At 62.5% G+C, this 25,778-nt stretch overlaps 5 protein-coding genes across 10 annotated transcripts in view; 2 read left to right on the top strand and 3 right to left on the bottom strand.

The window, feature by feature from the left end:
• PDIK1L (PDLIM1 interacting kinase 1 like) overlaps positions 1–25,778 on the top strand; it is a 43,467-nt gene that overhangs the window by 7,209 nt on the left and 10,480 nt on the right. The window lies entirely within an intron of this gene.
• PAFAH2 (platelet activating factor acetylhydrolase 2) lies at positions 1,495–6,454 on the bottom strand. 4 transcript variants are annotated; one of them, XM_051637867.1, is made up of 11 exons: positions 6,390–6,454; positions 5,483–5,588; positions 4,873–5,023; positions 4,560–4,677; positions 4,340–4,408; positions 4,104–4,218; positions 3,219–3,332; positions 2,775–2,866; positions 2,502–2,672; positions 2,232–2,380; positions 1,495–1,806 (listed from the first exon to the last, which is right to left on the bottom strand). In XM_051637867.1, the coding sequence occupies exons 2-11, from the start codon at positions 5,570–5,572 to the stop codon at positions 1,712–1,714; spliced, it is 1,164 nt and encodes a 387-aa protein (XP_051493827.1). In that variant the 5' UTR covers positions 5,573–5,588; positions 6,390–6,454; the 3' UTR covers positions 1,495–1,711. The 4 variants fall into 4 exon arrangements, with proteins under 4 accessions (XP_051493827.1, XP_051493824.1, XP_051493825.1 ...); XM_051637864.1 differs by lacking the exon at positions 6,390–6,454 and adding an exon at positions 6,345–6,384; XM_051637865.1 differs by lacking the exon at positions 6,390–6,454 and adding an exon at positions 6,345–6,384 and having other exon boundaries at positions 4,560–4,656.
• On the top strand, positions 8,203–15,914 carry EXTL1 (exostosin like glycosyltransferase 1). 2 transcript variants are annotated; one of them, XM_051637810.1, is made up of 12 exons: positions 8,203–8,696; positions 8,880–10,144; positions 13,164–13,257; positions 13,354–13,461; positions 13,833–13,952; positions 14,050–14,176; positions 14,256–14,374; positions 14,594–14,689; positions 14,778–14,864; positions 15,080–15,240; positions 15,316–15,487; positions 15,567–15,914. In XM_051637810.1, the coding sequence occupies exons 2-12, from the start codon at positions 9,210–9,212 to the stop codon at positions 15,750–15,752; spliced, it is 2,205 nt and encodes a 734-aa protein (XP_051493770.1). In that variant the 5' UTR covers positions 8,203–8,696; positions 8,880–9,209; the 3' UTR covers positions 15,753–15,914. The 2 variants fall into 2 exon arrangements, with proteins under 2 accessions (XP_051493770.1, XP_051493771.1); XM_051637811.1 differs by lacking the exon at positions 15,567–15,914 and having other exon boundaries at positions 15,341–15,485.
• Positions 16,439–18,675, bottom strand: SLC30A2 (solute carrier family 30 member 2). The gene is made up of 8 exons (XM_051638288.1): positions 18,635–18,675; positions 18,222–18,421; positions 17,852–17,998; positions 17,455–17,608; positions 17,205–17,361; positions 16,929–17,034; positions 16,676–16,810; positions 16,439–16,584 (listed from the first exon to the last, which is right to left on the bottom strand). The coding sequence occupies exons 1-8, from the start codon at positions 18,673–18,675 to the stop codon at positions 16,439–16,441; spliced, it is 1,086 nt and encodes a 361-aa protein (XP_051494248.1).
• TRIM63 (tripartite motif containing 63) lies at positions 20,221–23,673 on the bottom strand. 2 transcript variants are annotated; one of them, XM_051637878.1, is made up of 9 exons: positions 23,491–23,673; positions 23,218–23,384; positions 21,827–21,995; positions 21,449–21,544; positions 21,093–21,326; positions 20,954–20,976; positions 20,639–20,763; positions 20,438–20,515; positions 20,221–20,326 (listed from the first exon to the last, which is right to left on the bottom strand). In XM_051637878.1, exons 1-9 carry the CDS (start codon positions 23,647–23,649, stop codon positions 20,316–20,318), a joined length of 1,062 nt encoding a protein of 353 aa, XP_051493838.1. In that variant the 5' UTR covers positions 23,650–23,673; the 3' UTR covers positions 20,221–20,315. The 2 variants fall into 2 exon arrangements, with proteins under 2 accessions (XP_051493838.1, XP_051493839.1); XM_051637879.1 differs by having other exon boundaries at positions 21,827–21,992.

Below are 25,778 nucleotides of genomic sequence, written 5' to 3'. Positions count from 1 at the left end.
AGCCTTTACATAAGAGCCTTGCAGAATTTATAGCCTGCCTCAGCTGTGCTGTGGACCTGGCTGCTCCCCTGGAGCTGGCAGCCCAGATCTCTGGCTGTGCTAATTTGAGGAGGAAAATGGGATTTGATTTCTGCACCAACCACTGTCTCTCTCTCTCTGTGAACACAGGACCTGACAGGCTCTGTCTGTGCCCTCCCTGGCTCACCCATCTCACACATTGACCTTGAATGTCCCCACACCCACCCCCAGCATCTCAGCAGAGCCATCCTGAAGCTCCCTGGGTTGTCCCACCCCAGCCAGCTCCTGGGGCTAGAAATGGTGGTTTAGGTGTAAAACAATTTAAAAAATATATATATACCTGGAAGCCTCAAAAGCACCAGAATCTTGTGGTTCTGTTCACATCAGCCCTTTGTGTCACTGGAGAGTGCAGGAGACATTAAAAGATGTCCTCTCTGCTGCTGCACCTTCCCCCGAGGCCATCCTGGAGCTTCCTTAGCCCCAGGATTCACCTTGACTGAGAGGGGTCAGGGGCCACCAGTGAGGTGAGGACGTGGCCGTCATGGTGACACAAACAATTCAGCATGAGATGCTGCTTTTCTGTTCTCTTTTCTTCCCCTGGGAGAAGGGCTTTGCTGGCACCCGTGTCACCTGCTGCCACTGGGCGAGGAACAGCACGTGCCACCCAAACCCTCCCGAGGGCAGGAGCTGAAGCCAAGCCAGGGCTGCCACTCCTGTTCCCCAGCAGGACCATGGCCCCGGTGGTAGCAGGGACAATGTGGGAGCAGATGGTGTGGCAGGAGCCTGGATGTTCCCAGCAGCTGCTGAGCTGGCGTGTCCAGGATTGCCGGCCGCCTCTCCCACCGCAGTGCCAGCAAGGAGGGTCTCCAGTGGGTAAATCCGTGCAGCTCCACCAGCTTCAGCCCTTCCTCAGGATGGCTGAGGATTGGAGCCTCCTTAAAAAGCAGCTCCAGCTCTGACACCCTGGGTGTTACCCAGGATTGGGCTGCTGGTGTTTCCAAAGCCCTTCATTCCCAAGCCAGCCTGTTCCTGTGGGGGCTGCGGGCAGCACTGCTGCTCTTCCTGCTGCAGAACCAGGCTGGGATGTTCTCCTGCTGTTCCTGGGGCTGATCCCCGTCCCCATTTCACATCCCTGCACTGCTGGGCTGCTCGGAGACACTGGCCAGCCAGTCCCTTGATGAAAACCACCCTCTTTCTTTTTTCTCCCCCCAGACCTTAGGTGTGGGGTCACCAACAGCTTTCCAGGACGATGAGAAGGTTTTTCATTCCCACTGTGCTTGGAGCCCAGATGCTGCATCTCTTTGCACTGGTTCTTTTGGCCATGAACAACCCCCAGCCCACAGCAAATGACCCCCTCTGCCAGATGTGCCCCAGCTGCAGCAGATCCAGCCAGGCCCAGCGAGGGGTTGATGCCCACCTACCCCCTGGGTGCAGGAAGGGTGTCACCCAGGGCCCAAGTGACAGCCAACTCAGACCTTGGTCCCCAGGGATTTTATTCCCTTAGCCCCACAGCCCCCACAACAGGCAGGATGGGCTCTCCTGGCACTGCCACTGAGCATCCCAGACATCCTGCAGTGGTGGACCTGCTATGATTCTGCTCTCCCCATGGGTCATCCTGCCCTCCTTGGCTCATTTCAGACCAGAAGCAGCTGCATTCCCCGTATCCATCTCCCACCAGAGAGCTGGGAGCAGGCTACAGGTTGGAGCGGCAGAACGGTGCTTCTGGAACGACCGAGTCTCCGATGCCTTCCAGGAGGTTGTCCCATTGATTGAACTCCTCTTCCAGGTCTGCTTGGAGCAGAGATGGTGGCAGGGTTAGTACAGTGATGATCTGCCCAGTTCCAGGAATAAAGGAGGAGCAGCCACCGGACCCCTTTGCTTTGTCCAAGGGGATGGGAAGCACCAAACCCAAGCTCCCCACAAGCAGGGAAGCTCTTGTGCCCCCCCAGCCCCTGGCCAATCACAGAATCATGGGATGGTTTGGATGGGAAGGGACCGTAAAGATCATCCAGTCCCAACCCCCTGCACGGGCAGGGACACCTCCCGCCAGCCCAGGCTGCTCCAAGCCCCATCCAACCTGCCCTTCAACACTGCCAGGGATGGGGCAGCCACAGCTTCCCTGGGCAGCCTGGGCCAGGCTCTCACCACCCTCACAGGGAAGAGTTTCCTCCCAATGTCTAAGGTGCCAAGGTGCCCTCCGCCCCGTGCCGTACCGAGGTGCCGCTGCAGGAAGGCCAGAGCCGCCCGGCTGGTGATGTCCAGACCCTTGTAGGGGTCGAGGGTTCCTCTTGCTCTGAAGACACGGCTGATGAGCTTCCCAGTGAGAAAGGTGAAGTCTGTCTGGCTGTGATGAACGGACCCCCTGGGACAGGGAAGGAATCTGCTTCAAGTGGGAGCTGGGGACAGGTCCTCCTGCTGGGACACAGCTCATAGGGGCTCCCAGGAGGGACCCGATGGGTGGGTGCCCTCCGCCCCTGACTCACAGGATGGTTATAATCTTTGTCTGGCTGTTTCTGGAGCTCAGCCTCTTCATTTTGGCAACACTTTCTGGCGTCTGGAATTCCTCCGTGTTGATGAAGAGCACGGGCTTGGGCACTTCTGGGTACAGTGAATTCTCCAGGGGGAACATCCAGGCGTCGAGAGCCACCGCGCACCTGCAGCAGGATGGACACCCAGTGCTGCTGCCTCCCTTCCCACTGGGATGAGCCACACATCCCTGCAGCTCCCCAAGGCTCCTGGTCCCTGCTGTAGCTTACCTGAAGCTGGGCTCTTTCACCAAGGCCAGCACTGCTGTCACCCCCCCAAAGGAATGGCCCATGACAGCGACTTTGCTCAGATCAACACTGCCCTGCAAAAAGGAGAAGGCTGGGGAGCCTGTGCCCAAACCTTGCTGCAGACATTCCATAATTAGGGAAGAAAAAGCCAAGGGAAGAGGCCCCCACTGCTCTGCCCTCTGCAAGGGACATCATGTCCCATTATCACCATGGGTGCAATGGGATCTGGCTTCTCCAGGACAGGGAAAGAAAAGGACAGGAGAGCACCAAGAAGCCAAGAGCTGCAGCTCTGCACAGACCTGCTTGTCCCAGGAGGACAAACCTCACACCACAAGGACTGATCCTGCCAGCAAAGGGCACCCAGACCCCCCCAAGCAGCCCAACAATCCCCTGGGCTGGTCCTTCAGCACGGACAGACCCAGATACCTTCAGCACGGAGAGCTCGAAGTCCTGGTGAAGGACATTGGGGACAGATTTACCACTGTTGATGTCCTGGAAGAGCCGGAGCGCTCGCACACATTCCTCAGCTCTCTGATGCACCTGGGAACAAGAGTTGCCCCTTCCCCAGTTAACCCAGCTCCTCCAACCTACAAGTTTGGGGCCAGATCCTCCCCCCAGTATCCCCCCATCCTCATCCCTCTACAACCACAGTGCTCAGGCACAACCTGTCCCTCTATTTGTGATTGATTTCTTCTTAATCCTCAACATTTATGCTCATGGGTTCATCTCAACAGGAAAACTGCTCCCTCGTTTGTGCAAGGTGGGACAGAGCAGACACAAAAATAAGAGGCTGGGAGGTGATTTACAACTGCCAAAAGCACCTCCAACCACTACGTTTCCTAGGGAGTTTTTCTCCAGCAAATCTCGACTCAATGTTGTCCTTTTAAATGAGGCAGAAATGAGCAGGAAGGAACCTGGGTCAGCAGGAAACCTCCCTGCTCCCCAACAAGCAGCTGTTGGGGATAATCCCAGAGAAACAAAAATCAGAGTGTGAACAAACCCAGCAGCCGGTCTGGAGCCTGGGCTGAGCAGAAAGTCTGTTCTGGGTGACATTCAAGTACCCAGGGATGTGGCAGAGCCCAGCCTGGCTCCTGCCAGGGCCAGCTGGAGCTGGACAAACCCCATGAAAACAGAGATAAACAGGTTGAACAGATTTTTCTCAGCTTGCAAGGAGAAAGCTCAGCCCCAGCAGTACAGGTTTGGGAAGGGCAGGAGATGAAGACCCCAGGGATGGAGGAGCCAGCTAAAGCTTGTAGGAGGGATTTCACACCTCCTAGGCTTGCCCACCCTTAACCCTCTCCACCCTGGTACCTGCTTTTTTCGGAAATAAAACTCCTTCTGTCCCTGGGGCACCCGCTGGTAGGGGATCCACTCCTCTCTCCCAGCCTCTGCCGTGCAGAAATAGGTCGCGGAGGCAGAGTGGTCCCTGCAGAGGCAGGAGGGCAGGCAGCCACGTCGGGGGAGGCACCAGCAGCTCCCCAGGGTGCAGTGCCCTGCCAGCCCCATCCTGGCTGCCCAGTTCATGGGGGGGGAACCAGGACACCCACCTGTGCTCCAGCGCTGCCACCACGAAGCCCCAGGACACCAGCTCTGAGCAGATTGAGGAGTAGAGGGTCCTGCCCGGGGGGGAGCAGGGTCAGGGCTGTGCTGCCAGCAGAAGGCAGGTCCCAGCGGAGCACAGTGGGGTCAGGACACCCGTGTCCCCATCGTGGCTCTGGCCTTGAGCAGGGGCTCAGCACCCCCTGTCCCACTTGAGGCTCATCCTACCGAAAGGCTCCCAGGCCATGGGAGAAGATGATCAGTGGGTACCCGCTGCTGCAGGGCTTGAAAGGCCCATTCCAGCTCACTGGGACTCGGCAGGAGCCTGCAGGGAAGAGAAACCCCCCTCCGGGAAAAGGGGGGACATGGGTGGCAGGTGCTGCTGCCACAGAGGAGGGTCCCTGCTTGGCTCCATCCCTGCCTGTAGCACCCCAAGCACAGGGGGATGGGTTTGGCAGCCTCAAACCCCACTAAGGGAGTGGGTCCCTAAGGAATGGGGGAGCACCCAGGAACTGGGATGGGGTGTCCCCCACCCCCTTACCGATGGCGACGCTGAGCAGGGGCGCGCACCAGTGCCGGCTGCGCTGGGCAACGTCGGCCAGCCCGGAGCAGTACTGGTAGCGTGGGATCCAGAGAGGCTGCTCAGCCCCTGCCCGGGGCAGGCAGGGGTAGAAGAGCCGGAGGAAGAGCCCCTGGGGGAGAGAGGGGAAGGGGGGACGTGGTGGGGGCAGCACAGAGCACAGCGGCCACGTCCTCGGTGAGCTCAGCCCCTGCAGAACCCAGCTGGGCATGGAAGCTTGTCCTTCTGCCTGTCCCCGTGGAACCATGGAATCACAGAAGGGACCTTTAAACAGGGACATCTTCAACTTGATCATGGTGTTCACAGCCCTGTCCAACCTGGCCTTGAATGTTTCCAGGGATGGGGCATCTGCCACCTCTCTGGACAACCTGGGCCAGTGTTTCACTACCCTCAGTGTAAAAAAATTGCTTCCTAATATCTGATCCAAGTCTCCCCTCTTTCAGCCTAAAACCATCACCCCTTGTCCTGCTGACAGGTCCTGCTAAAAAGTTTGTCTCCATCTTTCTCATCAGCCCCCGTTAAGTCTTGGCAGGCCACCCTAAGGTCCCCCCATCACTGTCCCCATCCATACCTGCTGCGTGTGGCCCACCATGACATCTGTGCAGCCCACCTGGTGAGGTCCCCTCCCCTGGGGCAGTGCCAGCGACTGCGTCCCCCCCATGCTGCCACAGCTGAGCCTACGGGGAGACACGGGGTCAGTGTCTGTGTCCCTGCCTGGGGGACCCCCGTGCTTTCTCTGCCGGATCAGGATGGTGGGGCTGAGGGCTGGTGGGTGCTCGACAGGGCAGGTGGGGACCCCATGGCCACCCTGCTGCAGGGCGGGTGTCCCCATCGCCCCCCTCCCCTGCACCCCGGGATGCTGAGGGCTGGGAGAGGCAGCTTGGCCAGACGGGGGGGGGCCCAGGGGACATGGGAGCCAGGGGCTGACATGGCCATTGAGGACATGGGGGGACAGAGCCCCGAACCCCCCCAGGGCAGGACTACAGCTGCCCCGGGGCTGGGGAACCACAACTCCCAGCATGGCCCTGGACTGGGACTACACCTCCCAGTTTACGCTGGATCCTGGGACTACACTTCCCAGTAATCCCAGCTGAACTACACTTCCCAGTAAACCCTACTTGAACTACAGATCCCAGTTCTTCTCAGGGACGGTCCCCAAAGCTCTTCCCGTTGCCCCCAGTGCTCCCCCCCGGACCCCCAGTGACCCTCAGTGCTCCGAGTGCTCCCCAAGAGTTCCTGGTTCCCCCCAGCCCAAGCGCCCCCCTCCCGCTTCCAGTGCCCCCCAGCTCCCAGTGCTCCCCCAGACCTAGACCTCCCAGTACACCACCCACTCCCCCAGTTCCCCCTGGGGTTCCCAGTGCCCTTCCCAAGCTCCCAGGGCTCCCCCAGCTCCCAGTTTCCCTCTGTGCCCCCCAGCACCCCCCAATCAGGACCTACTAGCCCCCATTCCCTCTCTCCTCAGTCGCCCCCGCATTCACCAGTTGACCGGGTCACAGCTCCCAGCACACACCAGTGCGCCCTGCACTGCAGCTGCCAGTGCCACCCGTGCCAGGGGGACTACAGCTCCCAGTAGCCACCAGTACAGGACATACTTCCCACTGACGCCAGCGCATCATCGCAGCTCCCAGTGTCACCAGTGCGGGACACAATCCCAGTCCCTCCCTGGCACCCTTCCTGGTGTCCTGTGGGCGCCCATAGCCCCCTGACCTCGGGGCTGCACTCCAGCCTGGTCTGTGCCCCCCCGGGGCTGGGGACTGTCCCCTTGTGTCCCCCCAGAGGTGCCCCAGGTTTTCCACTGCCCGTCCCCGTGTTCCCTGTCCTGGGTTAATCCGCTTTTCAGCAGCTAAAGCAGCCCCCGCGGTAATCCCCTCCGCAGCCGGGGATTAACTCCCCGTGGGGCCGAGCGGGCTGGGCCTGCCAGATAAATACCCAAAGATTTGGTAAAAAAAACCCTCCCCACCGAGCTGCTGCCACGCGTGCCGACCCGCGCCAGGCTCCCCAGCATGGTATGTGTGTGTGTGTGTCCCAGGGTGCGCGGGGAAACTGAGGCACAGGCTGAGCACCGAATATGGCTGTCAGTCCGTGTGTGTCCCCGGGGTCCCACCTGGCTGCTGGGGCAGGGGAAAGGGACCCCAGCCCACACCCACCGGCCCAGCGGGGGGTGGTGGCACCCTGCCCGGTGCCGAGCACCCATCCTGCCCGCAGGCCAGCAGGCTGAGGCCGGCCAGGTTGTTACACCCACGGATGGGATCCAGCGCCCGGTCACGTCCCGGCTTGCCCGGCCGGCGGGGCAGGGCGGGGGGCGGTGGCTGGCGCGGCCCTGGATGCCGGGGCAGGGTGGGAGAGGCGAGCCCCGACCTGCCCCTGCTGCCCCTTCCAGCCCACGCGGGGCTCCGTGCCGTGGGGCTCAGCCCCCCCTCCACCCAGGACCCCCATATGGCCGGGGCTGGAGGTGGTGGGGGCTGCTCAAGGGCCAGCCCGGCTGCTCGGGGACATCCCACTCGTGCCTCCCACCCTGCAGGACAGCGGAGTGGGGGTCCCGCAGCTGGAACCCTGGGGTCCCCGTTATGTGAGGGCCACTGGGGGCCGGTTGGCTTTGCTGCTGCCCGTGTTGGCCCCACTCTGGCCTTCGCGGGGGGGTTCTCCAAAGGGCCGAACCCCCCCTCAGCTCATGCTCCCGCCCGGCTGACTTGGGGGGGGCCGGCCAGGCTGGGACCCCCCATCTCTGCCCCGAAGGGGGTGAACCCCGCAGTCCAGCCCCGGCTTCGTGCTGGGTTCGGAACCAGATTGACTCAGGCAAGAGCTGCAAAAGGGCTCGTCCTTGTAGGGAGCCCGGGGGGGGTCACCGGAGCTTGGGGACTGTCACTAGCGGAGCTGGCCCCGGCTGTTTCTGGCCGCTCCTCAGGGCCCCCCCCACCGTGACCCCACTGCTGCCCTACAGGGCCCCATCCCTCTTGGGGGTCTCCGAGGGGCTGGAGTCAGCAGCACCGGAGACCAGCGGGCCGGGCCGCGCCCCCCGGGGCTCCCCGCACTTGGGGTCCCGCAGCGGGCGGGGGGCACAGGGACCCAGCGCAGCCGCGGGCCCCCCCCGCAGCGCGGGGAACCCCCGTCCCACGTGGGCGCTGGGTGAGGGCAGCCAATGGGAAAGCGCCGCAGGGGAGGGGAGGCTCCGCGGGCCCCGCCCACGGGGGCGAGGGCGACCAATGAAAAGCGAGTGGGCGGGACCAAAGTTGTGACGGGGGGAATAGGACGCGGTGAAACAGCTGCGGGCGGGGGGGGTGGGGGGGGGGATGGAGCGGGGGGACCGGGCGGGCTGCGGGACCGGGCACTGAGCGGGGAGGGACAGGGGGACCCTGGGGGGTGACCCACGGGCAGGGGACAGCCAGCCCCGGGGGGACACCGGCAGGGGACAGGCAGCCCCGTGTCGGGGGCGGACAGACGGACAGGGGACAGGCAGCCCCGGGGTGAGGGGACAGGCGACCACGCGGGGTTCGGGCAGCTGGAGGCTTGCACAGGCAGCCAGGGGTGACACGGGGACAAACAGCCCAAGGCAGGGATAGACGGAGAAGGTGACAAGGCAAGCGCACCCCCGGGGCAGGGGAGCGGAGGGGAAGACCCCCCCGGGACCGCGGCAGGGGCCTCGCACCGGGAGGGAAGAGCCCGGTTCGGCGGCTGCTCCGCCGCCGTCCCCGGCCGGGGATGCAGCCCGGAGCCGCGGGAAGCCACGTATCGACCCTTCGGGGCACGGCGGCCCCAAACCCACCCGGAGCTGCGTGTCCCCAGAGGTACCGGCGGGGGGGGGGAAGGAACAGGCTGGGGAGAGACGGGGGCTCCGGGGGAGCGGGGGGTTTTATTCCCATGAGGGATTTGGGAAGGGGGGGTCCCGCCGCCGGGACGTGAGGAGCCGCTTGCGGTGACGGGGCTGGCGGCGGCAGGACGGCCACGCCGCGACCTCTCCCCTTCCCCAGGGACTTGAAGCGGGGCCAAGCGGTGATGGAAATGTCATTGTCGCGGCACGGGGGCCCAGCGAAGTAGAGGCTGCGCCGGAGGGAAGGGAGCGGGACGCCCCTGCACCGAGCTCTGCAGGGAGGGACGACCCTGGAAAGCCAGCGCGGCTCTGGTCGGAGGGGACAGGGGGAGGACCGTGGGGTTGATCCACGCTCCCACAAGCTGCAAGGGACAATACCTGGAGGCTGGGAGCCGTCCCACTGCCCACTTCAGGTTTGGGACATCGGCCTTTTGAGCGGACTCCGACACCCGTCCGAGCCCGATGAGGAGCTGGGGCTGCACATGAACCTATGCAGACCAGGAAGAAATACATTTTCCTGACTTTCCTTGCCTCTTGGCTCCTGCTTTTCTTCTTTGGAGGAGACCAGCTGCGCCGTTTCGCTCTCTTTCCTGGGAGGAAAGGCGAAGCCCGGAGGAACTGGCCCCGCTGGATTGATCGGTCCCTCCTCAAAAGCTTTGCAGACCCCAAGGAGCTGCAGAGCGATGGGGACCCCTCACTGCCATCGCCCCGGGAGCGGCAGGCGGCCAGGCTGAGCGTCTACAAGAACAGCAGATGCCGGATGGAAACCTGCTTTGACTTCTCCAGGTGTGAGAAGCATGGCTTCAAGGTCTTCACCTACCCCCGGGAGAGGGACGAGCCCCTCTCAGAGAGTTATGGCAAAATCCTCACCTCCATCGAACGCTCTCGCTACTACACCCCAGACCCCGAGGAAGCTTGCCTCTTCATCCTCAGCATCGACACGCTGGACCGTGACCACCTCTCTGGTCAATATGTCCGTAACGTTGATGAGAAAATCCGTCGTTTCCCACTCTGGAATGGTGGTCGGAATCACCTCATCTTCAACCTCTACTCAGGGACCTGGCCCAATTACACTGAGGATCTGGGCTTTGACATCGGCCAGGCCATCCTGGCCAAAGCCAGCTTCTACACGGAGAACTTCAGGCCTGGCTTTGATGTCTCCATCCCTCTCTTCTCCAAGGACCACCCGCAGCGCGGCGGGGAGAGGGGGTGGTTGTATCAGGACTCCATCCCCCCAAAAAAGAAATATTTGTTGGTGTTCAAGGGGAAGAGGTACCTGACCGGCATCGGCTCCGGCACCAGGAACGCCCTGCACCACATCCACAACGGGAAGGACATCATCTCCCTCACCACCTGCAAGCACGGCAAGGACTGGGAGAAGCACAAGGACACGCGCTGCGACAAGGATAACGTCGACTACGAAAAGTGAGTCAGAGATGAGATGGGAAAAGGGGGTCTGGGAGGGTGGGGGGACACCCCACAAACATTCCTGCCCCTCCCCGGGGGACCAGCCGTGCCTGTCTGCGGTGGCTGGACCTGCGGGTGCGGGGAGAGAGGGAAGTTTTGGGTTCTCCAGAAGTTGGTGAGGGTTTCGTTTCCGTGGTGGGGAGCGAGGCGCTGATTGCTGAGGGCTTTTCTGCTCTGTATTAAAGTTGGAGTAATCTGGTGAGGACAGCTCTGAGCTGCAATTGCTGCAGCTGCCTCTAATGCTGTTCCCCTTTTTCCTAACGCTGATGAATGATGCTTTTCTTCTGCCCTCCCCCTCCTACCCTCCTCTAACATAAATGTTTCTCTTGGAGATGAGCCCGAAACATCCCCCCCCCAACCCCAACCACCACTGGCTTCGCTGAATATCTCCCAAAAGTGGTGGGTCCTTGGGCATCCTGGTGTGTGGGCAACCCTGAGCTCACCCAGACATGGTGGGGTTTTCCTGAGTCCCCTCTCACATATGGGGATAGTGGCAGCAGTGGGATGGACCTTGGGGGAAACAAACTTCCATGAGTTTGAGGGGCTCCATGATCCTCGGCAGCTCCTCACCTCCCATCCTGCTGCTTGGGATCTGTCACCAGCTGCTGGGTTGGTGGGTGCAGACCCCGTCCCACCAATGATGGGTTGGTGGGTGCAGACCCCGTCCCACCAATGATGGGCCAGGTCTCCATCCCCCTGCTTGGGGACACCCTGCAGCCACCCAGCTGGAGACAGATGGGGAGAGGCCACATTGGGCATCATCCTCAAAGCATCTTAGGAGGTGCTGGGAGGTAAAAGTGGAGCCCGAGTGCTGCAGGGAGCAGGATTAACTGAGGCTTTGGAGCAGCTTGGGCACCGTGGGGCCCCACTGATCAGTGCCACCATCCCAGCAGGGGCAGCTCTTGTGGAGGAGCCTTTTTGGGGATGGGACATTGTAGTATGGTGGGAGATGCTGTGGGCTGGTGGACAGGGTCCCAAGGTCAACCCTGCATGGTGCCAAGGGGTGGTAGGACAGGAGATCCCACTCCCACCAGCCCAAGTAATCCCCTAATGCTGTTGGCAAGTACAGGGAGATTTACACCTCGCCCGGGGTGGCTTTGGGTGGCAGATAGACAGGGCACATGTGGCACAGGGCAGTGTGCTCACATGTGACCCAGAGCCATCCCACTTGTCCCTGTGGGACACCCAGGAAAAAAACAACATTGTGCTGGACCAGCTCTGCCCAACATCACACAGGGGATTTATGTCCTCCTGCCCTGGGAGAAGATGTCCTCAGACCCAGAGCTGGGACAGTGGCAGAGTGATGATGGGGACAGGCCAGCAAGGAGGGCACACATTGCAGTTGGCAAAGTGAGACCCCAGCTGCCCCTTTGCTTGGTGCATTGGGGATGTCCCCGTTCTCCTGGTGCACTGGGGAGGGCAGCACGGGGGGCAGAGGAAGGCCTCGCCAGGGGCTCCATCCCCCTCCTCACGCCCCTGGGGCTGTCTAAAATGATCCGGTTCCATGCCTGGACAAAGGGTGGCTTGTAGCAGCCTGGCAGGCCGGCCCCACTGCGGGCTGCCCCGGCTTGGAAGCAACCAAAACGGGTTGGGAAAAGGCTCTTCTGGAGCCGGCGGGTCCCCGCTGGCACCCTGCCCAGCTGGAGCCGTGGAGGGGCCGGGCAGAGGGAGCGTGGCGGGCGCCCATCCCGGCTCCTAACAAAACAAGGAAGCCCTGACGGCGTGATTACCCGGAAACCGCAGCGCGTCAGGAGCAAAGTGTTTCCATCGGGAGGTTTTGGCCCCGCAGTCCGGCCGGCGCCAGTTCCCCCCCCCCCCAGCCCCCCGACCCCTCCCTGCGGGGCCGCTGCTGCTCTGCCCCCCCGGGATGCATCCTGCTGCCCGCCCAGCCCCGGGGGGAACGGGGGGTGACAGCTGGGTTTGGGGTCCCCCAGGAGCGGGTGGTAGAGGGGATATCCCCAGGGGATGGGATTGTTTCTGCTGTGGTTTCTTAGGGGGGTCTGAGCTCCGTCTGAGCTGCCCTTGCCCCTCCGGCTGGTCGGTTGCTTGGCCAACAGCTGGGGAGTTAAGGAGGCAGGGCTCGCTGATGGGGTTATTGGCATCCCGGATGGCTCCTCCAGAGGTGGGGTTTGATCTTAAAACTTTGCACCTTGGCGTTGGGGCTGATTACCCACATCCCAGGGTGCTGGGATACTCCAAGGTGCTCCAGCACCCATGGAGGGGACATGTCCTTAACCCTCAGGCTGCCACCAGCCCCACACCCACCCTGCAGGGAGACCCTTCCCCCTATTTCAAGCAGCCCTTTGGCCTCACAGCCCCCCCGGGCTGGACCACTCTTGTACCCTCCATCCCATCCAGGACGTGGCTGCCTGGTCCCTCCCTTCCCGCAGGCAGGAACAGACGGGGTCTGTCCCAAACTAATGTCAATATTGGATTTTCCAGCGCGGTGGCAGGGACCCGGCAGCGGAAGAGCCTCTCCCCCCTGGCCACACAGAAGGGGCTTTCATTGCCCCACAGCCCAGGGAGGGGGCTCATTGCCCACCCTCTGCCCCCACAGAGCTGCTGCCAGAGCAGGCAGGGCTGATCCTGCCTGGCAAGTCTGGGCACGGCAGAGGAGTTGCTGCAGTTTCGGGCCCAGGGGTTTGGGTGCTGCCTTTGCATTGGGTTTCACTACAGGAGGGTGGAGAGAGCTGGGTAATGAATTTGAAGGGCACTGGTGTCCTATCCTGACCCCCCTCCTCTCTGAGCTGAATTTGGTTCCTCTTTCCAACCATGGGAATGTCCCGACATCTCCCAGAACATCTCTGCTCCACCAGCCCCGAGGAGCCAGGGCTGTTCAGAGCCCAAATCAGCTCTGATCAATCCTAATGCTGCTCTGGGCAGCCTTGCTGGGTGCCAGCGAGCCCCCCTGGGATGGCCACGGGCTGGGGGGGGTGGGCTGTGCCTGACAACCCCCCTCCATCCTCTCCCACCCCAGGTTTGACTACCAGGAGCTGCTGCACAACTCCACCTTCTGCATCGTGCCCCGGGGCCGGCGCTTGGGCTCCTTCCGCTTCCTGGAGGCACTGCAGGTATGAGGTAGGGTGGGAGGGGGGTCAATGGACAGGGAGACCCCCACCCTGGGGTGCGGGGGCTCCATCCCAACCTGTGTGGGGGTCCCTCCACAGGCTGCCTGCATCCCGGTGCTGCTGAGTGATGGCTGGGAGCTGCCCTTCGCCGAGGCCATCAACTGGGGCAAAGCCGCCGTGGTGGGCAACGAGAGGCTGCTGCTGCAGGTAAAGTGGCCACATCTTGCCCCCCCCCGGGCACACGGACCCCCTCCCCGGGTTCCACCACCTTGGGGAACAGCACCAGGGTTGTAAAACTTCCCTCCCGTGGGTGGATGCAACTTCTCATCCAGCCTGGAGTCAGGGGGGGTCCCATCCCAGCTGCAGCCCTGAGGGCATCACCTGTCCCGGGAGGGGTGCTGAGCACTTCCCCAGATCCAAAGTCCTTGTGGGGTCCTGGGGCAGATCCTGCTCCAGGGAGAGGGAAGGGGCACAGTATCCTTGGCCACGGGGTGTCCCTTGGGATGGCATTGCAGTCACGGAGACAAGGCAGCCCTGCCGGGGGGGACAAGGTGAGAACCCAGCTCCCCCCACCACAGATCCCCTCCATCGTCCGCTGCATCCCCCCGGAGCGCGTGCTGGCTTTCCAGCAGCAGACCCAGTTCCTGTGGGATGCTTACTTCTCCTCTGTCGACAAGATCGTGCACACCACGCTGGAGGTGAGCACCCCCCCGACCCTCCCCGGCCCTCGATATTCCCCCAGCCCCCGAGGTCACAGCTGGGGGGCGCTGAGAGCATCTCCTCGGCCTCTGGCAGATCATCAAGGACCGGCTGTTCCCGCACCGCTCCCGCTTCCTCTGGAACACGCTGCCCGGGGGGCTCCTGGTCCTGCCCGAGTTCTCCACCCACCCCGGGGACTTTCCCTTCTACTACCTGCAGCACGGTAGGACCCCTGTCCCCTGGCTGAGCACGGCAAACTCGGTGCATGCCACAACGCTTACCCTTTCTCTCTGCTTTTCCAGGCTCCAGCCCCTCTGAGAAGTTCACAGCTTTAATCCAGGCTGTTTCCCCGGTGGGATCCCCCTCCCAGCCCATCCTCAGGCTCATCCAGGCTGTCTCTGCATCCCAGTATTGTGCCCAGGTGGGGGGAGCTGAGTCCACGGTGCAGGGGGGATCACTCATGGGTTTGTTGTGGTCCAAACTGCCACGAGATGGTTTTGGGGTGAGCTGGGCTGGAGCAGGTCCTGCTGTGGGGTTTGAGGGGGGCTCAGCTCTGGCCACCCTGTGAACACCAATGTACCCCGGGGATGGGGCAGCCCAGCTGAGCCCCCCGAGACACGCTGGTCCTGCCCTCCTGCAGATCCTGGTGCTGTGGAGCTGTGAGAAGCCACCACCACCAAGTGGGAGATGGCCCCAGACCACCGTGCCTCTGACCATCATCCAGGGCAGCGGGAAGGTGAGAGGAGCTGGGATGCAGGCAGGGAGCTGGGGCACCCAACCCGTGGCAAATCCCAACCTGATTTCCTGTCCCCCCACCCCCATAGCTCAGCGACCGCTTCTTCCCCTATGCGGCCATCCAGACGGACGCTGTGCTGAGCCTGGATGAGGACAGCAGCCTGTCCACCAGCGAGGTGAGACCATGGGCACCACGATCCTGGCCCCATGGAGCTGGGACAAGCCCCGTGCTGAGCCAAGAAGGAGGCTCAGTGGTCACCATGGGGCTGGCAGGGAGCTGTGCCCGCTGTCCCCATGCCAGAGGCAGAGCTCTGGGGAAGGCAGGGGTGGCCATGAGCTGCCTCCCACGGGTCCCTGCAGCCCAGTGACACTGTCCCCTGTCCCATGCCAGGTGGATTTTGCCTTCGTGGTGTGGCGCAGCTTCCCCGAGCGCATCGTGGGCTTCCCCGAGCGGAGCCACTTCTGGGACCCCGAGCAGAGGCGCTGGGGTTACACTTCCAAGTGGACCAACGAGCTCTCCATCGTCCTCACCGCCGCTGCCTTCTACCACAGGTACCCGGCCGGGGAGAGGCTGGCAGGGTGGGGGGCTTGGCTGCATCCTGCCCCCCCTCCTCACTCCCTCCCCAGGTATTATCACAGCCTCTTCACCCAGTACCTGCCGGCGGGGCTGCGGGAGCTGGTGGATGGCCTGGCTGCCTGCGAGGACATCCTGATGAACGTCCTGGTGGCCGCTGTCACCAAGCTGCCACCCATCAAGGTCACCCAACGGAAGCAGCACAAGGAGAGCGTGTCCCAGCAGGTAGGGCCACAGGGATGGGGATGTGGGGGAGCCAGCTGAGGAGCAGAGCCCCTCACCCCCATGCTCCCCTCCTGCCAAGGTGAAGGGCACGGCGGGGGTGGCCGGCGGCCGGCGTTTCTCCCAGCGGCAGGACTGTCTCAACCAGCTGGTGGACTGGTTTGGCTACATGCCCCTCGTGTCCTCCCAACTGCGCCTCGACCCCGTCCTCTTCAAGGACCAGGTCTCCGTCCTGCGCAAGAAATACCCACGCTTGGAGAAACCCTGAGGACTGCCAGGGGGCAGGGTCAGGGTCTTGGTGCACAGAGACCCCCACCCCGGAGAAGGTGGCTGCTGCTGACGGGGTTTTACTCGTTGTTGGGTTTTACTCATTGTTGGGTTATATTTGTTATTGGGTTTTACCAGTGCAATAAAGGTGGGTGGAGAGGCAGAGGCCACCCTGTGGCTGTGGGGTAGGGGGTAAGCAGGGAACACCAGGAGCTTGTGCCATCAGCAGCCACCCAGACACCCTGGGAATAACCTGTGCAGCTCCCGGCTGCACACCCAGCCCTCCCAGCACCCAGCCCCGCAGGGAGGGCGAGTCCTTTGGCTCCCTGAGGGCAAACAGAGCAGTGATAAGAGGTGAGAGCAGGGCCAGCGTGTCCTCCCTCCCTGCAGCTGGGACAGGCCCCCCCCCGCCGCAGCTCCCGAGCACCCCAGCACTCCATTGCCTCCCAGTGCTCCCCCAGGCCAAAAAAAGGGTGGTTTCAGCTGCCTTTCCCCCCAGTTGAATAGAAACAGGGAAAATGGAGGCTGCTGACTGTCCTTGCTGCCTTCCCAGACACCTGAGGTGATGCCCTGGCGCTGCCAGACCCAACACACACACACACACAACCAGCCCTTTGCTCTGTTTTATTTTCCACGTATGAAAATATTCCCTCCTCGGGATGGGAGTGGGCTGCTGGGTGGGGGAGCTCAGTCGCGGGGGGGCTGGCACTGCCCGCAGTCCCGCATCTCCTCGGAGTAGCTCTCCACCTGGATGGTGGTGGTGTGGAAGTGGAAGGTGGCCTGCAACCGGGCACTGGCCTCCTCCAGCACCTCCTGTGCGCTGGCATCCGCGCCTGCCAGAGGCAAGGGAGGAGATGTAGGGTTGGGGGAGGCGGGATGGTGCAGGTGGACCCCGAACCCCCCCCCCCCCCAGAAGGCACTCACTGATGGCGATGTGCACCGAGAGCAGCGGCTGCGCCGCCGTCAGCGCCCAGATGTGGAGGCTGTGGACGGCCTGCACCCCTGGCACCGCCAGCAGCGCCTCCTGCACGGCGTTGAAGTCCATCCCTTTTGGGGTGCCTGGGGAGGGAGAGCTGTGGGTGCTGGCAAGACGAGGTGGGGGGGGGGCAGGGGAGGCTGCAGCACCCATAGGAGGCCCCGTGGACCAGATCCACCCCCCACCCTGGTGGGTCCTTACCTTCCATGAGGACCTGGAGGATGTCACGGAGGATGGTCAGTGTCGTTCCCAGCACCAGCACAGAGAAGATGAAGGTGCAGATGGGATCCACGAACTTGTACTCGGGCTGGAGTGGATAGGAGAAGGTGAGGCCCCTCCAGCACTATAACCTCAGCCCAAATCCCTGTCGGCACCACCAGAGAGAGGACACAGTCCCCTCCATCTCACCCCTGTGCCCAGCCAGAGCTGGCTGAAGCCACTGTCCCCACCCCCAGCACCCCCATGGACCACCCAGACCTTAAAGAAGATGACGTAGGACACAATGAGGATGCCCAGGCTCTGCAGCAGGTCCCCTACGACGTGGATGAAGGCGGCACGGACGCTGGTGCTGGGCTGCTCGCCGGCCGCCCCGTGGCTGTGCCCGTGCCCCGTCTGGTGCAGAACCACCCCCATCCTGCGGGCAGGGCAGAGGTGACATCCCTGGGTCCCTAACCCTAGGAGTGACCCTCCCGGTCACCCGGGGAGGACGAGGGGTGTCCCTACGTACACGATGTTGGCGACCACGGCGCAGGCCGAGGTGATGAGCATGACGTGGCTGGCGATGTCGTAGTCACCCGAGAGCAGGCGCTGGACCGCCAGGTAGACCAGGACACCCGTCACCACCCAGATGGAGATCACGGAGAGGAGGGCACCCAGGATCTCTGTGGAGAGGACATTCCCCCCCCCAGCCCTGCACTGCTGCTTCTCCAAACCTGAGAACCTTCCCCGTCACCCCCAGGGCTGGGGTGGGCACCCAGCACCCACCCCTGGGGTTGTTCCCTTCATGGAGACAGTGGTGCCTGTCCCCTGCCCGTGTCCTTGGTGTCTGGGCTCCCTGTGCCCCCTGGGGCTCCCTGAGGCACCAGGTCCTCATGAGGAAGGGACCCTGGGATGCTCCTTGCTACCTGCCCGGTACCAGCCGAAGTTCATGGTTTTGGTGGGGGGCCGTGAGGAGACCCAGAGTGCAAAGAGGCTGATCATGATGCTGGCAAAGTCCGTCAGGAGGTGGGCTGCGTCCGTCATGATGGCCAGGCTGTCTGCCAGGTACCCACCTGCAGAGAGGGGACAGTGGGGACATCGGGGTGGCATGGGGGGGGGGTGTGTGTGTGTGTGTCTCAGCATGAGCTGCACACAGACCGGGTCACCCCAAGCACAGCGGGTGCTTCACCCCACTGAAAAGCAACAGGGGCTCTGCCCACACCCACAGCGGGGAGCCAGAACAAGAGGGGCTGCGGGCAGGGGACGCCCTCACCACACCCTGCACCCACCGCTCACCAATGACCTCCCCCACCATGAAGATGAGGCAGACGCCTGCAGCCAGGTAGAGCTTCCTGCGGGCTCGCTGCTGCTGTCTGGGGGGGCCGGTGACCCCCCGAGTGTGGCAGTGCTGGCCAGGCCGTGTCCCCAGCTCCAGGGCGGGCGCCTGTCCCTGCACCGAGTTGTGTCCATCCTTTTGTGCAGTCCCCAGGTAAGACCTGCCAGGGAGAGAGGGGCCGTGGCAAGGCGCGGGGGGGGGGGGGGGGGGCAGGGGGCAGGATTTTGGGGGGAGCGGGTTGGACCCTGAATCTCCTCTTCAGCCCCTTCCCCAGCCAGATGCTCCCAGGGGATCCCAGCTGGGAGCCGCAGGGGGGAGAGGGGTCACCACGTCCCCAAACCCCCCCCCCGCTCGCCCCGGGCTCCCCCCTTACCCGCCTGCTCCCTCGCTCAGCAGGTGCCGTTCCTCTGCCATCGCGCTGCTGCGGGGCGGGGGTCGGGCCGGTGACCCCGCAGCGCGGCCGGGGCCGGTGGCAGCCGCTGTCCCCGCCTCGTGTGAAGCGCTCGGGGACTCGTGTGCAAAGTCCGGGGGGGCAGGGCCAGCCCGGCCGCAAAGCCCCTGCCCCGGGGGGACCTCCCCGGCCCCTGGGGGGCTGCCGGGCGGGTGCGGGGGGGGTTGCTCTGGGACCCCCACCCCGCCCTCCACTATGAGCACTCTCCGCCCCCCCCCCCCCCCCGCAGCCCGGAGCAGGGATGCACAGGGATGCAGACCCCCCCCAAGGCAAGGGGAGGTTGGAGCATCTCCTTGTCCCTCCCCCCAAAAGCCACCTGGGGATCCCCCACTCCAGGGAGTCCTTGCCCCTTCCACTTTAAATCCAGCTGCCATGTGGTGGAGAAGCCTGGGTTAAGAACCAACCCCCCCCCCCAGCAGTGGCTCCTGCCCACCCTCCCACCCCCCCGCCAGGGAACAGTGCTAATTGCCCCGGGGCTATTTGCAACCGTGGCACCCCTGCGGGTGCTGCCTCAGTTTCCCCTCAGCCAGGCACTGAGCCGGGCTTGTGTCTTTGCAGGAGAAAAGCAGTTGTTGGGCTGGTTTTACATTCATGGTGCATTTTTGCATTCATGTTCCTGGTGTATTTTTTGCATTCCTGGTATATTTTTTTGCAGTTGTGTCAGCTCAGCCAGCAGCAAACCAGCAGCTCCGTGTCGTGGCTGTCCCCATTTTGGGGAGAAGGCTGGGGAAGAGCTGGACAAGGACGAGGGGTAATGGTTTTAAGCTAGAGAAGGGTAGGCTTAGGCTGGACATGAGGAAAAATTCTTTAATGTGAGGGTGGTGGAGCACTGGAACAGGCTGCCTAGAGAGGTGGTGGAGGCCCCATCCCTGGAGACATTCAAGGTCAGGCTTGATGGGGCTCTGAGCAACCTGGTCTAGTTGGAGATGTCCCTGCTTATTGTAGGGGGGGGTTGGACTAGATGACTTTTAGAAGTCACTCCCAACCCAAGACATCTATGATTCAATGATTGTCACCCCCCCCACCCCTTACCACCTCCCCAAACCTGGGCAAGCACTAGCCCAGGACACCCCATGGCCAGGAGATAAATCTTGCTGGGTGCTGAACTGTTACATCCCCGGGCAGGTGGCCAGGCATGAGGTGCCAACCCTGCTGGAGGTGCTAATGAGGCCAAAAATTAAACACTGGACTGGGTGGCATCCCTCTGTCATGCCAGGCACTGGCAGGGACACTGGTGAGGGCACCAGCCCCACAAACCCACCCACATCCCCAGTGCCCGTTGTGGGGCTGTCACGCCGGGAACCAGAGGTGAGGCAAAAAAAAACAAACCCAACCCAACAACCCAACAAACCACGAGACCCAAACCACCATTTTTCTTTATAAAAGACACAAAATTCAAATCCGTGACAATTATATACAAAACAAGGAAGATACAAAAACGTGAGGAATTGTCCTGGTTGCACCTGTATAGAAAAGTGTCCTGTGCTGGAGACCCCTCCCCCCCCCACCCCCCACCCCCCATGGTGTCTGTGTGTCCCCCCCTCCCCGTCGCTGGACATCCTGCGCCCGCGGCATTTCTCCTGCGCCAGCAACGCCGCTGCGGCTACTGGGGAGCTGCCAGGGAGAGAGGATGGGGTGATCAAGGGGGGTCCAAGCCCTCAAAGCTCCCCCGTGGGTGCTTGAGGGTCCTAGGGTGGGAGTGGGCTGGGCCATGCTGCCCCTTACCCATCACCGTCCTCTCGGGCGCTTCATCCTCCTCCACCTCTTCTTCCTCCCCATCAAAGTACTCCTCGTCTTCTTCCGCTGCAAAGAGGAGGGTAAACATCACCACGGGGGAACTGAGGGAAGCAGTGGGTGCCACTGGGTGGGTGGGAGCTTGTAAAGGGGCACTGGGGGGATGGGGGTAGGGTTTGGGGGCTCAGTTACCTGGGTTGAAGTCCAAGGCTTGGACAGCCTCGGCGAGGTGGTCCAGGCTCACTGTGAAGGCATCCATGTTCTCATAGCCGTGCTCGATCTTCTCCAGCCTGCCACCCTTGGAGGCCTCCACGATCCTGGGCAGGGAGAGCATGGCCATGTGTCCTCCCCATGTCCTTCTCCAGGCTGGGGGACCACGGGGTGCTGTGGGGCAGGGGAGTCAGGGCACCCCCATGCTCACCACCTGTGGCACCCCATGGCCAAATCCTGCCCAGCTGCAGGGCAGGGACTGAGGATCACCAAATTTCCCACCATTTGGGCACTTACGTTTTAATGAGCTGCTTGGCATTCTGCAGGGAGCAAGAAGAGAGGTGAGTGGAGCCGTGTGGCAGCTGCCAGGATGTCCCCAAGCCACTGGGACCCCAGGAGGGCACTGCAAGAAGGGATCTGGGGGAGGGGGTCTCACCATGAGGAAGGCAGCCCCCTCGGGCTCCTCCATGGCCTGGATGGCCGTCTCCACCAGCCTGCTCGACTTCTCCAGCTGCTCCTTGTAGCGCTGGATGAGGCCCTGCACGAAGCCCGTCTTGTGGCCCTGCTCGTGGGCGATGCGCTCCAGCAGCTCCGACTTCTTCTCCTCCAGCAGCGCCGCCAGAGCGTCGAAGCGAGCGCACAGCTGCTGCTTGGCCGCCTCGCTGTTCTCCTGCCGGGACAAGGTGACAAGGGATGCCACCTCTGTGTCTCCCCCCGGCACCACCAACTTCCCTGCTCCCTCCTCCAGCTCCAGCTGGATTTCCCGAGGGCTCCTTTTCCCCTTTTCCTCACCTCAGTGCTCCGGCACGAGTCCTCCAGCTGGGAGATGATCGTTTGGATCCGGTCGTTCCCCGCCACCAGCATGGAGATGCAGTTGTTCAGCTCGGTCTGGGCAGGGGTGGATGGACAGAGACAGCTTGAACCCCAGTGGGGACAGGGACATCTCCCATCCGTGGGGATGGGCTGGGCATTGCCCAGCCCTGCTCCCCCCCACATCCCTCTCCAGCCATGGCCACTCTAAATATAGGCTGTCTCCTGGGCGAAGTCACCCGGGGGGATATTAATACCCCAGGAGTGAGTCCCAGTGCTATTTGTAGCTGCCCCAGCTCAGCACATTGCCCGGGGACCGGCCGTGTCCCCCGCAGCCCCCCCAACCCCTCCCCACGTCACCTTCTGGCCCTGGAAGATGCTTTGCAGGGGGGCAACCTCACAGTCCTTGTGGGCACCAAAGACTTTGCACATGGAGCAGGTGGGGACCTCGCAGGTGACACAGTAGATGTTGATCCTCTCGTCCTCGTGCTCCTTGCACATGGGGTGTTCCCCCTTCTTCAGTGGCCTGCTGGAGAGAGTGGCATGGTGGTGGTGACATCCCCATGGTGGTGACATGCCCATCGGGGTGACATCCCCACTGCAGGCACAACACTGCCGCCGTGATGTCCCCATTCCAGCATCATCCCCACTGCAGTGACATCCCCATGATGCTGCAGAGCCACCCCAAAATCAGGTCCCCAGGAAAGAGGCCAGATCCTGGGGTAATCCCACACTTGCTCCTTCAGGAGCCACCGACTTCTGTGCCCCCTGTAAACCCCAAGCCCAGTACGCCCCAGTTTAAACCAGTGTGGCACTGGGCACGGCAGCACTCAGCACTGGGGTGGGGGGGGGCACGCTCCAGGGACACTACACAAGTGCCTAATTTTAGCCTTGGGCTGCTGGGGTTTATTGTTGTCGCCCAACATGTGACCAGCCCAGAAAACCCACGAGGGTCCCAGCCAGGGGCTGCAGCCCAATCACCCCCTCTGAGGCAAGGGGGGGGACATGGGGACAAGCCAACCCACTGAAACAAAGACAGGGTGGCCCCCCCAGCCCCCCCAGCAGCCACAGACACCTGCCATCTGCTGTCGTCCCTGTCCCCATGGCTCTCCAACAATATTTACAGCCATCCAGGAAATTTGGCTGGGGCCACTGCTCTGCTTCCAGAACCTGTGACCCCTCTGTCCCCCTCCCCAGCCACACACTTTTACTGGGTGGGCCCCCCCAAACTGTCCCTCTGTCCCTTATCAGCCACCAGTGCAGCTGTCACCAGCAGAGCCTGAGTTTGTTCCTCACACCTCTTATCTCCCACTGAATGCTCCAGCTGCAGAGAGCATGGAAGGAACAGGACCTGCTCTGCTCCCACCACCCTCCTGGGGACCCACTGTCCCCCTGAGCCACCCAGAGACCCAAACTGCTCAGGGCAGGGGTGGGGAGGTTGGGGTAGAAGAGGAAGATTTGGGCAGGGGAGGAACTTTTGAGTCAGGGGAGGAAGATTTGGATAGGGGAGGAAATTTTGGGTCAGAGGAGGAAGATTTGGGTGAGGGGAGGAGATTTTGGGTTCAGGGGAAGGGGAAGACATTTGGACCAAGGGATGAAGATTTGGATCAGGGACCACTGAACCAGCAGAAGATGCCCTCAGTTTCTTGCCCAGCTGCAATCTCCTGCCGTCTCCACGACGGTGCTTGGGCCAGGGAGGTGTCCCCAGTGGGGCAAGGCACCAGCAATGAGCCACAGCCACCCGTGCCCACCTGGAACACTCCTGCTTGTAGATGTCGATGATGTTCTCCACCAGCAGGTTCCTCTGCAGCCCGTAGACACCGTGACGGTCCAGCAGCACCTCGTGGCGGCACGACGGGCACCGGAACCGGCCCCCTGAAATCACACTGCCCCGGTTCTGCCAGTAGGGGTTGGCAGCCTGGGAGGGCGAGATGCAGATTGAGGTGGGGAGGTCCATGAGCACCATGAGCATCCCAGTGACCTCCAGCCACGGGGGGACTGGCACGGGACCCCCCCCCTCTCACCTGGAAGACATCATTGGCACACTTGCGGCAGAGGTTGTGCTGGCAGGGCAGGATCACCACTGGCTTGCTGAACATCTCCAGGCAGATGGGACAGATGAGCTGCTTCTCCAGGCTCTCCATGGGGTTCCCATCTCGTAGGATGCCAGCTTGGAAATCCATCGGCAGGACGGCGCGCTCCTCTCACCCGCTCTCGGCTGCCGGCGGCGCTTCCCGTCCCGCTATTTATAAGTCGCTCCGTGGTCACGAGGAGCCCAATCCCAATCCCGAGGCGGGATCGAGTGTCCTGGGAAGCAGCACCTGTCACACGGGACTGAGCCATCGGGATGCCGCTGGCCGCGGTAAACAAGCTGGGAACAGGGACAAGCTGTCCGGGAGGCCCTGCCCGCCCGTGCCGGGTGCTGGCAGCCCAGAGCTGGAGCTGGGGGGCAAACAGGGCCAGGCTTTGCCCCCGGGACCAAGTGGTCACCAACCCCGGGGGGCAGCATGGCCAGATCTTGGGGCTGGACCCGCCAAGGGAGGGCACAAACCAGCCCCACGGTCATTTGAACAGTGTGGTGGTGCCAGGAATGGGACCAGAAGCAAGGGGGGTGGAGCTGATAAGAAGCATCTCCCTTTGCACCCCCAAAATGCAGCCGCTCCTGGGGTGCAAACATACACCTGGCACTGTGGGTGACCAGGCTTGGAGAGGCCAGGCAGTACCAGGGAAATGCAGCCCACCCCCTGCCTGCCACATACACCCAGGTCCCCTCTCTCCAGGAAGGGTTTGGGGGGGCTCTTCTGCACCCCCAGATGCAGGGGCAACCACGGGAGCCGCTCCCTGTGCCGGCCTTGCCTGGCTGTGACCCAGCCAGCCTCTCGGCTCAGTTGCAAAATCTGACCCAGAAATTTCAAGGCGGGGGGGGAACAGAGGTGAGCACAGTTCCCTTGGGACCTGCACCCGTCGGCGAAAACAGCCCCGGCACAGGGTGCCTGGCCGGCAGGGGCATAAACAGGGTGATGGGCCAAGTGCCAGTGCCCGTCCACAGGGAGAGCTGCAAATATTGGCAACCACAGGAGGAGAGAGGGGTAATTATAGCTCCATCACCTGTGGGTCACACTTGGGGGGGGAGAGGGTGGGGTGGGATGGGGGCTGCTGCTGCTGCACCCACCACGGCTGCAGGGGATGGGTGCTGTGGCACAGGGAGTGTGGGTGTAGGAGTACAGGGGTGCATGGGTGCACCAGTGCAGGGGTACGTGGGTGGATGGGTAAGTGGAGGCACAAGTGTGGGGGTGCACGGGTGCCCAGGGTGCAGGGGGATGTGGGTTCATGGGTCAATAGGTGCACAAATGCAGGGGCACATGGGTGCATAGGTGAGTTGGTGTGCAGGGGCGCAGGGGTACACAGCGTGCAGGGGTGCAGGGGTGAATGGTTGCAGAAGTCCAGGGGTACAGGGGTGCTGGGTCCATCAGTACATGGGTATAAGGGTGCAGAGGTGCATGGGTGCCCAGGCCCTGTTTTCACTGCAGCCCCCCCCTAGAGCAGGGCAGCCCTGCAGCTATTTTGGGTGCTCCTTCCGGGCAGGCTCACATGCCAACCAAGTGACTGTGCTGGGACTGGCCAAGCACATCTTGCAAAATTGTCCCCGTTTCAGCACTTAAGCCTCTTCCAGGGAAGAGCTGGCAGGGAAGCAGGGCTGGCTGAGTGCTCAGGAGGGCCAGGAGCGGGGCACCCAGATGTGCACCCACCCTCACCAGCTGGCCTTGCCCCGGGATGGCATTGATTAACTAATTGCTTCTGGACTCGATTAAGGGGATTGGTGGGAGCGAAGGGGTTGTAATGCTCTAATCAGCTTTTGAAAGCCACAAGGGGCTCGTCTGGCCCCTAATTGGCTTGGGGCAGCTTAGGCAGGGCCGGGGGCACTAATCGCCACCGGGCTCCTTCCCAATTAACCCAGAGAGCGCCTTGCTCCGGCGGGAGCACATCTGAATGTCCTCTGCTCGGTGTCTGCAGGGCTCTGAGCAGCGGGCGGCCCTGTTTTCTCCCCAGATGGCCCCTTGATGGCAGCGCGATGGGTTGAGGGGACCATGACAGGAGCCCCGTGCCCCCCAGTCCCTGTGCATGAGGTGGCACCTCCAGCTCTGCAGAGGAACGGGAGCAATGGCAGAAAGCAGGGCAGGGGGAAGGTGGGCAGTGCTGCCAGGAGCTGTGTCACCGTCACACAAAGCCAGAGGGACCAAGTTAGTTATTTATTTATTTTTCTTAACGCCAAGCAAGAAATTAATACATTTTTAAAAATAAACAAGACACC

The sequence above is a fragment of the Apus apus genome, chromosome 21, assembly GCF_020740795.1.
Source record: "Apus apus isolate bApuApu2 chromosome 21, bApuApu2.pri.cur, whole genome shotgun sequence".
Lineage (NCBI taxonomy): Eukaryota > Metazoa > Chordata > Aves > Apodiformes > Apodidae > Apus > Apus apus.
Note: the sequence above shows the minus strand (reverse complement) of the source record. Positions and strands in the feature narration are given on the sequence as shown.